Source organism: Miscanthus floridulus, chromosome 15 (genome assembly GCF_019320115.1).
Source record: "Miscanthus floridulus cultivar M001 chromosome 15, ASM1932011v1, whole genome shotgun sequence".
Lineage (NCBI taxonomy): Eukaryota > Viridiplantae > Streptophyta > Magnoliopsida > Poales > Poaceae > Miscanthus > Miscanthus floridulus.
The window spans coordinates 44,456,219-44,467,398 of NC_089594.1; the positions used below are offsets into that span (position 1 = coordinate 44,456,219).

The 11,180-nt window shown below is 43.8% G+C and overlaps 1 protein-coding gene across 3 annotated transcripts; it reads left to right on the forward strand.

The window, feature by feature from the left end:
• The first annotated feature begins 2,372 nt into the window (after positions 1-2,372).
• Positions 2,373-10,032, forward strand: LOC136508474 (uncharacterized). Of its 3 annotated transcripts, none has more exons than XM_066503155.1 (6): positions 2,373-2,782; positions 3,555-3,672; positions 3,942-4,029; positions 4,151-5,602; positions 8,498-8,690; positions 9,003-10,032. In XM_066503155.1, exons 3-6 carry the CDS (start codon positions 4,015-4,017, stop codon positions 9,590-9,592), a joined length of 2,250 nt encoding a protein of 749 aa, XP_066359252.1. In that variant the 5' UTR covers positions 2,373-2,782; positions 3,555-3,672; positions 3,942-4,014; the 3' UTR covers positions 9,593-10,032. The 3 variants fall into 3 exon arrangements, with proteins under 3 accessions (XP_066359252.1, XP_066359251.1, XP_066359250.1); XM_066503154.1 differs by having other exon boundaries at positions 3,560-3,672; XM_066503153.1 differs by lacking the exon at positions 3,555-3,672.
• Positions 10,033-11,180: the final 1,148 nt, after the last annotated feature.

The following is an 11,180-nucleotide window of genomic DNA, read 5'->3' on the forward strand; positions in this document are numbered from 1 at the left end:
CCGGTCGGACTCCAGACCGAAGGGCCAAGAGTGACGGGAGCTCCAACGTGCGCTAGGTGTTCGAACATACGCTATATCTGGCTTTAGAGTTCTAGAGCCAGATAGAGAGAATCAGAATCAGTTGTCTGAATCGCCCGAATCGTTGTCTATGTGAAAAATGAATCATCCTCCTTCGGAGAGAGCGCATCCCCTTTTTATAGATGAAGGGGGTGACTTTATAAGAGAGAGTGTGAGTGCTACCTAGTCTTGTTGCCCACGCCATTGGGTATAAGGCGGTTTGTCAGCGTCCACAATACTGTTGACGCCTAGATGCAAGTGTTAGGCTCCATCGTGTTCTTCTGGTATGGCCAATGTCAGCGTCTACCATAGTGTAGAACAAATGTTGGCACCCATAACACTGTTCGTGTTCTGACACGTCTGGAAGATTATAAAGTACCCTTCTGACATGACCTGATAGTACTGTCCTGCAGACGTGCAGGATACGGTCCTTGGTACTGCGATTTGACTTCAGCGCCCTGCCTTACTTGCTTCGCCTTACTTTTTGGGTTCTTACCGAGCGGGCGTCGCCGTTCGGTTGTTTCCCAGTCGGCTCCGACCGCGTTGGTCGGAGAAGAGCTATAAGTAGAGGTTCGGTGTACTCCCGGTCAGAGAAGCGGGTCGGAGTCAGAAGCGAGCGTCGTCCTCTCCATGGCCAGGCCTTCCGGTCGGAGAGGCGGGCTAGAGTCGGAAGCGAGTATCGTTCCTCCTTGGCCAGGCCTTCCAGTCGAAGACTGGATCGCCCTTCTAGCCTGTCGTTAGGTTTTTTGGCCGGCCCAGGAATTGCGTGTCGTTCGCAACGTTGTCTGCTAGGCCGAGTTTTTGCTGAAAAACAGGTCCATGAGAGACCCCGGGTTTATGAACCTAACAATAATAATAAAGAGTAGAAAAGTGTAGGAGAGGGCCTCATTGGCTGTGGTAAAGTAGCAACTACTGCAAATGGCTGCAGCAACTGTTTTTTATAGCAGTCGAACAGGCCCAAAGCTTTGCCATCACCCACGATTGCTCTCTGGCACATGTGTCGCTCATCGCCGCTTGGGAGGATCTTAGCCGCATTGCGCTTCTCCGGCGAATTGGCTACCGTTCTCGCTATTTCGAGGAGCGATGATGAAGTTGTTGGGTGGTTGGCGCTTTCTCCCTGTGGTTTCTCCTCCCGTGGGAGAGGTTTGCCTGAGCTGGGAGCCTCATCCCCTTGGGGATCGACCGAGTCCTGCTGCTCGCTATGCGCTCCAGAGTGGTTGAGGTGAGAGCTCTTCTTGCCTATGCTTTAGTTTGATGTGTGCTCAAAGAGTGTGTGGTTCCCAAGCTTAATCTTGTAACGCACGGCATGCCTTGAGAAATAGATTTTGTGAAAAAGGCCATCATAATCGTGCACAAAAAAAGGCACACCAATTTTATGTCTTCCCTTTTGCAGGGCCGATGGCTTTTTTTTGTACAACTAGAGGAGTAGTTTTTTTTGGCTTCAGCTTGTGGAACAACTGCAGAAGTGGAATTGTTTTGTTTTGGTAAAATGTTTGATAAAACAATTTCTCATAATATACAAGAACGAGGAATGTGAAATGTCTATAATACCTTTATTTTTTCCTTTTCTTTTTCCTTCTCTATTTTCTTATTTTATTTATTTTTTCACCCTCCCTTGTCCCGTTGCTCCTCTCCCCACTTGCAGCTCTAGCCACACTTTTTCTTCGCGCTTACTTCTCCTGCTTGGCCTCCAACAACAACACCACCCCTCTCACCGCTCCTCCTGCTTCGTTGCCCTGCCACTCTCTCCACACCTCTCGCAATGACGCGCCTCCTCCTCCATCGCCCCGCGCCTCTCTCTATGCCTCCTGCGTCACCTCACCCCGCCTATCATCGCTCGGGCTTCTTCTTCGCCGTAGGTTGCGTATCGGTGTTCATCCCACGTGAAAAGGGAAGAGCCGATGAAAGCTATTTTTTAGCTCCTCAATCTTTCGCGTCTCTGGCTTGGCATGTTTTGGCGAGGTTCACCCAATGAGCTAGTTGCCGGAGCTCATTTGGTAGCCTCATGTCCAGAACAACTTCTTAAAGCTGCTCAAGAATCTCTACCAAACATAGCCTTTCTCTCTATTTTCTGATATGGTGATGCATTAGCGAATCTATAGTGGGTGTCCTGATATTCCGAGATATACCCAATGATTTTGCCAACAGTACACATTATATACATATAATAATATATTTATAGAGAGAGTATGGTTTTTTGACAAGAGAGAGAGAGAGAGTGTGAGAGTATATGGTTAAGCGTTAATCTTCATCTCAGCTGCTCATATGGGTTTTCCAATGGCTGGCCCAATGGCCCATCTCCCAGACGTTGAGCATTGGTCCTATTCTCTCCTCTCCCTGACGCGCGACCGCAACCAGCCTAACTCCGGACCGTCTCCACTCTCCCGTCCGCCCGTCGCAGAGACGCAGACGCCGCGCCACACAGCCCGCCGCCCCGCCGAGGCACCGACGGTGGCCGCCTACCCCAGCACGGCTTCGCCCCGACCGGATCCGGCCTTGCTCGTGCCTCGTGCTGGCTTGGCCGTCGGTCGTCGCCCTCCCCCTCCACCCTCGGTGCTCGGCCGTCCAGCGGGAACGGCGCAGCCGCGCAGGCGCAACGGGCGCTCGCCGCTCGGCAAGGGCGGCCTCCGGGGCAGCGCCAGCGAGGCCGGGGCGCAGCACAGGAGCCCGCCGCCGGCCGGCTGTTCAAGCGTCAGTGGCGGATCTACAGCCGGCGCCGAGAGAGGTAAAGATCTCAAATTCCTCATTCCCCTTTTGTAATTTCTCTTTGTTATGAAAAATCTCTAGTCTGAACTGTATGTACCTTTTACTTGTGTGAACTTTTCGTATCTTTCAACTAAGTACTTTCTTTGCCTTGAGAATACCCAACATTGAAATCCTGGATCCGCCACTGCGGTGATGCCTCTATCGAGTGCTTCGTGGACTTACTGTTGTTGTCAACTTGGCATCAGTTTAATTTCTTCCAGTGCGGGTATTACATTGGTCAAATTGTCCTGGACCAGAAACTGTGTACCATCTTAAGATCTACCAGCCTCTATTGACTATTGCTCATAATGTTTGGTTTCCTAACTAGCCATCCATTCAGTAAAGCGTTTTGCTCGTGGGAGTAGCTGTTGGGGGCGGAGTTCTTGAGCATGACCTTGCCATCGTTCTCAGCTCATCGACCTAGAAACGAAGTCAAATGGCTAGGGAGGACGAAGAGGACTTATTGTTTTGTTTCGGTGTTATGTGGGGTTGGGATATTTTGTTTTTTCTGGGGAAGCACTTGGGGGATAAAGATTTTTTTCTCTGAAAATATCGAAGCCTATCCTTGTTCTTATGCATCAAATCAACAAGCAAATTTGAACTAGGTGGCTGTGGATTTGCTCGTGCTGCTTACTATTAATGCCACAATTGTGCTCCTTGTGACCTGCTGTGTTCTTCTTTTTGGGGTCTGACCACTGTAACAAGATATGAGATTGTTCCATGGATCTTTTCTGAATAAAGGGCGTACCCAGTGCAGAGAACACCTGCTCTGTGCGGGGTCTGGGGAAGGGTGTTAGTGGCAAGCCTTATCCTCGCCTGTGCAATGCGAGGAGACCACGACTCGAACCTGGGACCTTCCGGTCACAAGCGGTAAGACTCTACCGCTTGCACCAGGCCTGCCCTTCATGGATCTTTTTTGAATCACGAACTAAATAATAGCAGCAGGACTAGTGTCTGAGTTTTAATCGCAGTTTAATAACTAACCTTTATAATTAAGTCATGTTGTAGCAAAAATGACATATATTAAGTCCTCTGTGTTAAGTCTCCTGCTCCATCTTGTTTGTATTCTTTATATATATTTTCATCATCATATAGTTTCAAGGCACACAGTTTTTTTTTTTTTCCATTAACATATGCAGGCGCCAAGCCCTTCCTCCAGCTGATGTAGCAATATTTACTCACATTTGATCCTCACTATACTGATACTTCAAGATGGAACAAATTTCAGTGAGTTGCTTGATGTTGTTAATTAATAATTACAATCGCACTAGTTTCAATATCGGTATTTTGTCAGTACTGAAGCTCTGAAAAATCTATGTTTGTCAATAATTTTCTCGAATTTATGTAGCTTGGCAACAGATACAAGGAGTGCAGGCCACGAAGAACTAGCAGCTGTCAAACAAAAATACTTGTTGGAAAGGATGTATTGCATGAACGAGAGCAAAGGCGTTCATCACCAAGTGTAATTGCGAAACTGATGGGAATTGATGTGTTGCCACCTTCTGATGTGGTCAATAGTCGGCATCAAGAATTTAAGGATGTTTTTGAAGTGTCAGAGGAGCCACCAGAGGCTGTCACAAAAGAGAGGTCCCATCATTTTCCAAAAGGCTTGCCAAGCTTGAAACAAAGAGCGCTAAGATTAAAAAAGCTTATGCCATCAAAAACACTCTACGGAGATGATATACATGATTTTCATGTGGATTGCACAGATGGCTTGGGTCGCTTGAACTCAGTGGAAATAAATAATCCTTTATTTGAGAAGCGCCCTCATGACATGAACTATTCTGCAAATTATCAGTATGGGAAAGATAAATCAAGTGTTTGCAGGACTTACCCTGTGGGTTTAGCCAATTCTTCACTCAGAAATTTCAGCCTTTTATCAAGAGGAAAAAACAAAGATTTCAACAGCATTGTAGTTCTGGAACCACCATGCTTGGAAAAAGGGCATGATCCAGAAAACGTTTTTTCCATTCCATACCTTTCTCCTCTCAATAAGAACTGCAGAAGAGGCATGAAACATAAGCAATCTGAGTTTCCTGTAATGAAGAATGGAAGAGATTGGCAACATATATTAAGTACTGAAAATAATAATGTGCCTCGAATTAGAAAAGAAAGATTCTTGACTAGTGACCCCATTGATCCACTGCAAATTGGACAGGAAGCATCAGTTCATCAGTTTGGCAATACTGATGCGAGTTGTCTTGGATCATCTCAGAGGTATTCTTGTGGTAATGATAACTTTAGGCAAACTAACAGGTCATCATCAAACAGCGCGCTGTTGAAAATATGCCGGCATGCAGAATCTGCTGTTGGTTCGAAAACTCTTGCAGAAATGTTTGCTCTGTCTGATTCTGAAAGACTGAAGCTAAATTCAGATTCACGTGCTCCAATTCGACGTAATATGATTGACCGTGATAATGGTCATAGCAAGGATGGATGCTTTATAGTTTTACCAAAGCATGCACCTCTGCAATCTATCCGAAGCTCAACGGACAGGAATTCTTGCTCGGAAGGCTCCTCTCAGGGTAAAAATAATTCAAATATATCCAATATTTACAACAATGGGAAGTGTCAGTTTGATTCTTTCCGGGATAAACCAAGACTGCTGAAGCAAATTGGCAGTGGCAGTGAAGCTCACTTGAGCAATGCTTGCTGTTTCCAAAATCTGACAGCAGACAACTTTTCAACTCCTGATTGCTTAAATGAGAAAGTATTGTTCACAACAGATGAAGACTTAGTGCAACAACCAGCTGAATCTGAAGCTTCTGGGTTCAACTTGCAGGTTTCTAGGAAACAACGGGTATGTGTCTTTGCATCCATCAATTTAGAGAACCAAAAAGGAAGGGAGTGTACCTGAGGATAATTTACTTGTATGCTCACTTAATTATAGTTACCATTAGAAGTTGAAATCATCTACTATAAACTCACATACAAATCTTGCATTTTCAATCTGTGGATATGCTTCATGTTCTGATAATTTTTAATGGTAGTAAGTTTTCATGCTTTGCTCTTTTATTAATTCTGATGAAGCTGATGTGATGCCTTTTTTGTTTTTGTTTTTTATGTTGGAGAGTAGTTGGTAATGTTTATTTTTTGAGGACGTGCGGTTCTTATCTATTAGCTAGATGAATACCTGTGCGGTGCCACAGGACAATAATCATATATGCACTTTTATGATGCTATTATGAATTAACTTGATCAAAAACACTTTATTCAAATTTTCAGTAGTCAAGCGTTGCCGCGGGACAACAATCATATATGCACTTTGATGATGCTGTTATGAATTAACTTGATCAAAAACACTTTATTCAAATTTTCAGTAGTCATTTTGGTGCAATGCATACATTCATTCAATAATCCCCTTCCTCAAAGTTTTATCTTTTTAACATCAAACAAATCAATTCGTTCGTAATAAAGACACAAAAGGTAATACCATTGGTTGAATTCAGAGCATAATTAAGCATGTACAAAAATAGAATGACTGCACGTGTAAATAAATAAGTTTTTGCATGTAGATATGGTCATGCTGACCATATACAAAGATAATACGAGTTTCTACAATATTCAATGCACGGCTTCATCATGTAATCCTGCGACCAATGGCCCATAGTAGCGCTTGCCCTTTTGAACTCACTCGTATTCGAAATCGTCATACCAATAATCTCTGTAAGAACAAGTGCTGTTGCTGAAAACCTGAAATGGTGGAATATGTTAATGTCCCTCACAAGAATATACTTAGATTTCCATTCTAGTTAGTAATCAGCACAATCTTGACTTTATTCTGGGATAGCAGATCGCAAAGTATTATGGTTATATGTATTAGCGAACAAAAACAGGGTCTTAAAGGCTGAAGAGACATGCATTAATGTTAATTACCTTGATTCCTTCCCATACACCAGCTGAAACTCGCATTAGAGGGAGGGAGGGAGGGTTACCTTGATTCCTTTCCCATCTACCATCTGAAACTCGGGAGGGAGGGGCGGCTCTGCTCGCCTCGGATGAATTGCTGCCTCCTAGATCATCATCAGTGCCCTTTTACACAGTTTTGTTTTTCGTTTTTTTTTTGTCTTAGCTGACAGAATATGACAGGTTAAGTAAAACTTTATGCTGAAATTTCAGAAACTGCATGTGTGTGAAGTGAGGTCAATGTGTGAAGTGAGCTCAAGATCTGCATTTACAGATGTTACTTAGGCCTGTCTCAATAGGGTTTCAAAGGAGTTTCATTCTCATTTAATGTTGTGACACATCAACAAATTTGCTGAGTTGGCAGATTAATTATGAAGAGAGAGATAGAGTTTCATCTAGATGAAACCTGTTGTCAGAGTTGCTAACACAAAAGCTGATGTGGTACGTGGTAGTCTTGATAACTGTGTCATGAAACTCCTCAATCCCCATTGAGACTGGCCTTAGCCCTCAGCAAACTGCCAGTGCTAGCCTCACTCAACAAATATCTGTGAGGAGAGAATCTGGATCCCAAAATCGAAACCACCATTTAAAGAGAGCATCTTCTGAGGGCTAAACAACAGCTGTAGCTCTTCGACCATTGGCAAGGCTCTGGCCTCAAAAATCAGTCCAATCCCACAGCAGTTACAAGCCAAACGCAGCACCCTAAGGCACTGGAATTTGGTCAGAGATTCTGTCCATATGCATTCCAGCCAAAGCAACACCAAGGAACTCAAAAGGTATTCATGTGCAATCCTATTAATCAGACAAAGCAACACGAACGGGGAAATGAATTTATTCAAGTCCCCAACCAACCTCTTGATGCCTCATCTCCCAGGCCTCGATGAGCTTGTTGCCATGTCTCCTTCGTCACCACTGGCCCTTGATGAGTCCACCCGAGCTATGGATTCTGATGCGGAGTTCGCCGCCAACACCGATGGCGCGGTGCTCCAAGATGAACCCGTACCCGAACGGTTGGTTTGTGCCTGCAACTGCAATCACGGAGAGGAGAGGTTGATTTCACCCTCAGATGGAGAGATCCGGCAGCCGGCGAAGGGCCCGACGAAGACCTATCGAAGGGACTGACGAAGACCTCAGCACACCTGGCATTTGATGGTGGCGGCAGCTTGAAGTAGCGGCTGCAGGATGCGGGGTTGCGGAGGGCAGCGGCGTTAGTCGGGAGGACAGGGAGGGAGTGAGGCAAGTCTGGGAGGAGGCGTGGCGGTCTGGCGGTGTCGACAGTAGAGGGACGTGGAGGCGGCGGGGGCATGGCGGGTCATCGGATGGGACCGGGCTCGGCGGGAATTCTTGTAGCTTGAGGATGGGCGAGGCCCACTTGTCGGCGCAAAAAAGAACAGCGAGATGTAGAGTGACGCGCGCGGCTTCACCACGTGTAGTGGACGGGTCCAGTTCGGTCTTTTTAGTAGTAGAGATTTGTTTGGAACCTTAAACATAAAAGATAACCTATTTTAGGTCTTATTAGTTCATTGTTTATTGTAAAGGGCGTACCCAGTGTAGAGAGCTCCCGCTTTGTGCGGGGTCTGGGGAAGGGTGTCAGTGGCAAGCCTTACCCTCGCCTGTGCAATGCGAGGAGACCGCGACTCGAACCTGGACCTTCCGGTCACAGGCGGTAAGACTCTACCGCTTGCACCAGGCCCGCCCTTCAGTTCATTGTTTATTGTACTCATGTTAAATTTCGAAGTATCCGCTGTATACTCAATTACTCATCCAAATGTTTCCCAATGTGTTTTAGGTGACAATATTGCCTTTCCGTTGTCACGAGGATGAATCAATATCTGTTTCGGATCATACTGATGGTACAAAATCTTGTAAAGGCTCAAAAGAGGTTGAGCAACCAAGCCCAGTGTCCATCCTTGAGCCTCCAATTGATGATGATATCTGTTTTCCAGGATGTTTGAATTATGATGACTTGCAAGGGATGGCTAGTAAGTGAGGCAAACTTAACCTTTCCCAGTAAAACCTGCACTGCAGTCATATGTACTTTTAAGGTTAAATAATTTCTGAATCAAGGTTATAATTTTTGCACCTTACCCAGTCATTGTAGGTAACAAGAATATTTAGATAGTGATTTTTCAATCCTAATCTGTAACTGACGGTAAAATAAAACATTCTAAACAAATTTAGGATGTGCCAAAACTGGAGAGTACAGTGTGACAGAAGTCCTAAAACAGATCTTTCATAAGTTTTCAGCTTCATGATTTTCTTAACGGAAGCTTCTCTCTTTTCCTTTGATGTAGAGAAACAAAGAGATGGCCATCAATATCACAATGAATCTGAAGTTACCATGTCAAGTGATGATGAAGACCATTCTTTTTACCAATCTTTGGAAGCATTTCAGGTCGAGGAAAACTGGGACTTCTCATATCTCCTTGACATACTTATATGCTCTGGTATCATAGTTGCTGACTGGCAGCTCATCTGCAAGTCATGGTACTTGCCTGGTTGCCCTGTTGGCCCTCATGTCTTTGATAGGCTTGAGAGGAAGTACAACAAAATCACCACATGGGCAAAACCTGAGAGGAGGCTTCTGTTCGACCTCGTGAATTCAATCCTTTCCGAGGCCCTTGCACCATGTGTTGATGTGCACCTGTGGGTGCAGCCTAGTAGACACCGTGTAGTTTTTTGTGGCCCTGAAGGACCTGTTGAGAAGGTTTGGCAGACAATTGTTAGGCAGCGGGAAGACTGTGTCACAGGGAATCCTGATGAGATGGTTCTTGATACAAACTGGCTGGAAGTAGGCAACGACATCAATATGATGGGGAAGCAGATATCTAGGATGTTACATGGCGACCTCTTGGAAGAAGTCATAGTGGACTTCCTGGGATGAGTTGGTAGTTTCATGAGGACCTAACTAAGAACTTCGCAATGGTAGCAGAATACTATGGCAACATGGGGTTCGCCCAAACTTCAAGCAAATTATGCTGAAGTATGTAACGGCTTTTCAAGTGCACATATGCTGCATTTTTTCTTCTGGTTATAATAGGAGCTATGTATCATGCCATTACACTGGAGTGCATAATATACAGGCCAAAAAACACTACTGAAGGTATTTCTGGATTCTGTACTGATAAGCTGTACTATCTGATACTTTGATGTGTGTAGTAATGTAAGCTAGAAAAAGGCCTATCCGCCATCCAGGTTTGAGGATGTTAGTAAATATTTAGGATTCAATATTTGCTAACGGGCAGCACATATTAGAGGGTTCTAACATCTTAAGCCTATAGGAATTCGACATGTAATGTAATCGACAGTTGCAGAGTACATACTTGGGATCTGAGTTAATTGTCCAGTTTCTGTCTCACCTCACTAGTCAAATGCCCTATGGCGCACAAAACATACCTACATGCATATATAATATACAGCTCATGTGTATGATTATGATAGAGTAAAGTCAAATAATACAAATACAAAAGTAGATAAGTATTGTCGTGTGGAGGATGGGTTTATGTTCAGTGGTAGAGTTGCACATGCACTTGCACTTGCACATATAAAGCAATACTCCCTCCATCCTAAAAAAGTCATTCTTGGTTTCCAAATAGTCAACAAATTTTAACTTTGACTAAATATATTTAATAAAATATTAATATTTATGGTACTTAATTGGTATCATTAGGTAGATAGTCACTGGTGGATCTAGGAACGAAACAGGGGGGGCTGCTAAATAACAGAGGGCAAAAAATTTCTGCTCGTTGTACACAGTATACTAATAGACATAGCAAAGATTGATACATAGAACTATGTTGAGGATAGAAAAGTACTAAATACAAAGAGCCTTCCATAATAAAAACAAATCCATGTCTGATTCTTCCTTTTTCATGAATTCACACCACTTGAACCACCACGCTTAATGCTACATAATTTTTAAAATGTCATACTTCTTCATATATCAAGATAGCATTATAAAATGAAATGTACTAAAACAATACACACCTCGGGCCCTCGCGTGGCAAATTTATCTTACGGTTTCTTAAGCCTTGAAAGGGCTTCAAAAAATTTTCATCTTCAATGGATGCAAACAAATCCCGCTCAATATAGCATATCATGCTATTATTCATCCAATCATCATTCATTTTATTTCTCTGTTCGGTCTTGATAATATTCATAGCGGAGAAGGCTCTTTCAACTGTTGCTGTTGCCACTGGCAAAATCAATGCAAGTTCAATGAGATGATACACCAAAGGAAAATATGTATGTCTATCACTTTGAACTATCTTCTCAGCAAGGTTACCAAGATCAGTACAAGTGCCAAAATCTTTATCATTTTTGACTTCATCAAATGAATACAAGAAGGTCACCCCTTAGCTTTACACAATCATAATCACTGAAGTCATCTTTATAGATCATAGCAAGCTGAACTAATTTCTCTATCTCAAAGTTGGCAAAAGAACCATTCGGATCAAGACAAGCAACACATC

Coding starts and splice junctions, on each gene's coding strand:
- LOC136508474 (XM_066503155.1), top strand. Junction 5,603..8,497: donor AGGTTTCTAGGAAACAACGG/GTATGTGTCTTT, acceptor AATGTGTTTTAG/GTGACAATATTGCCTTTCCG. Junction 8,691..9,002: donor TGACTTGCAAGGGATGGCTA/GTAAGTGAGGCA, acceptor CCTTTGATGTAG/AGAAACAAAGAGATGGCCAT.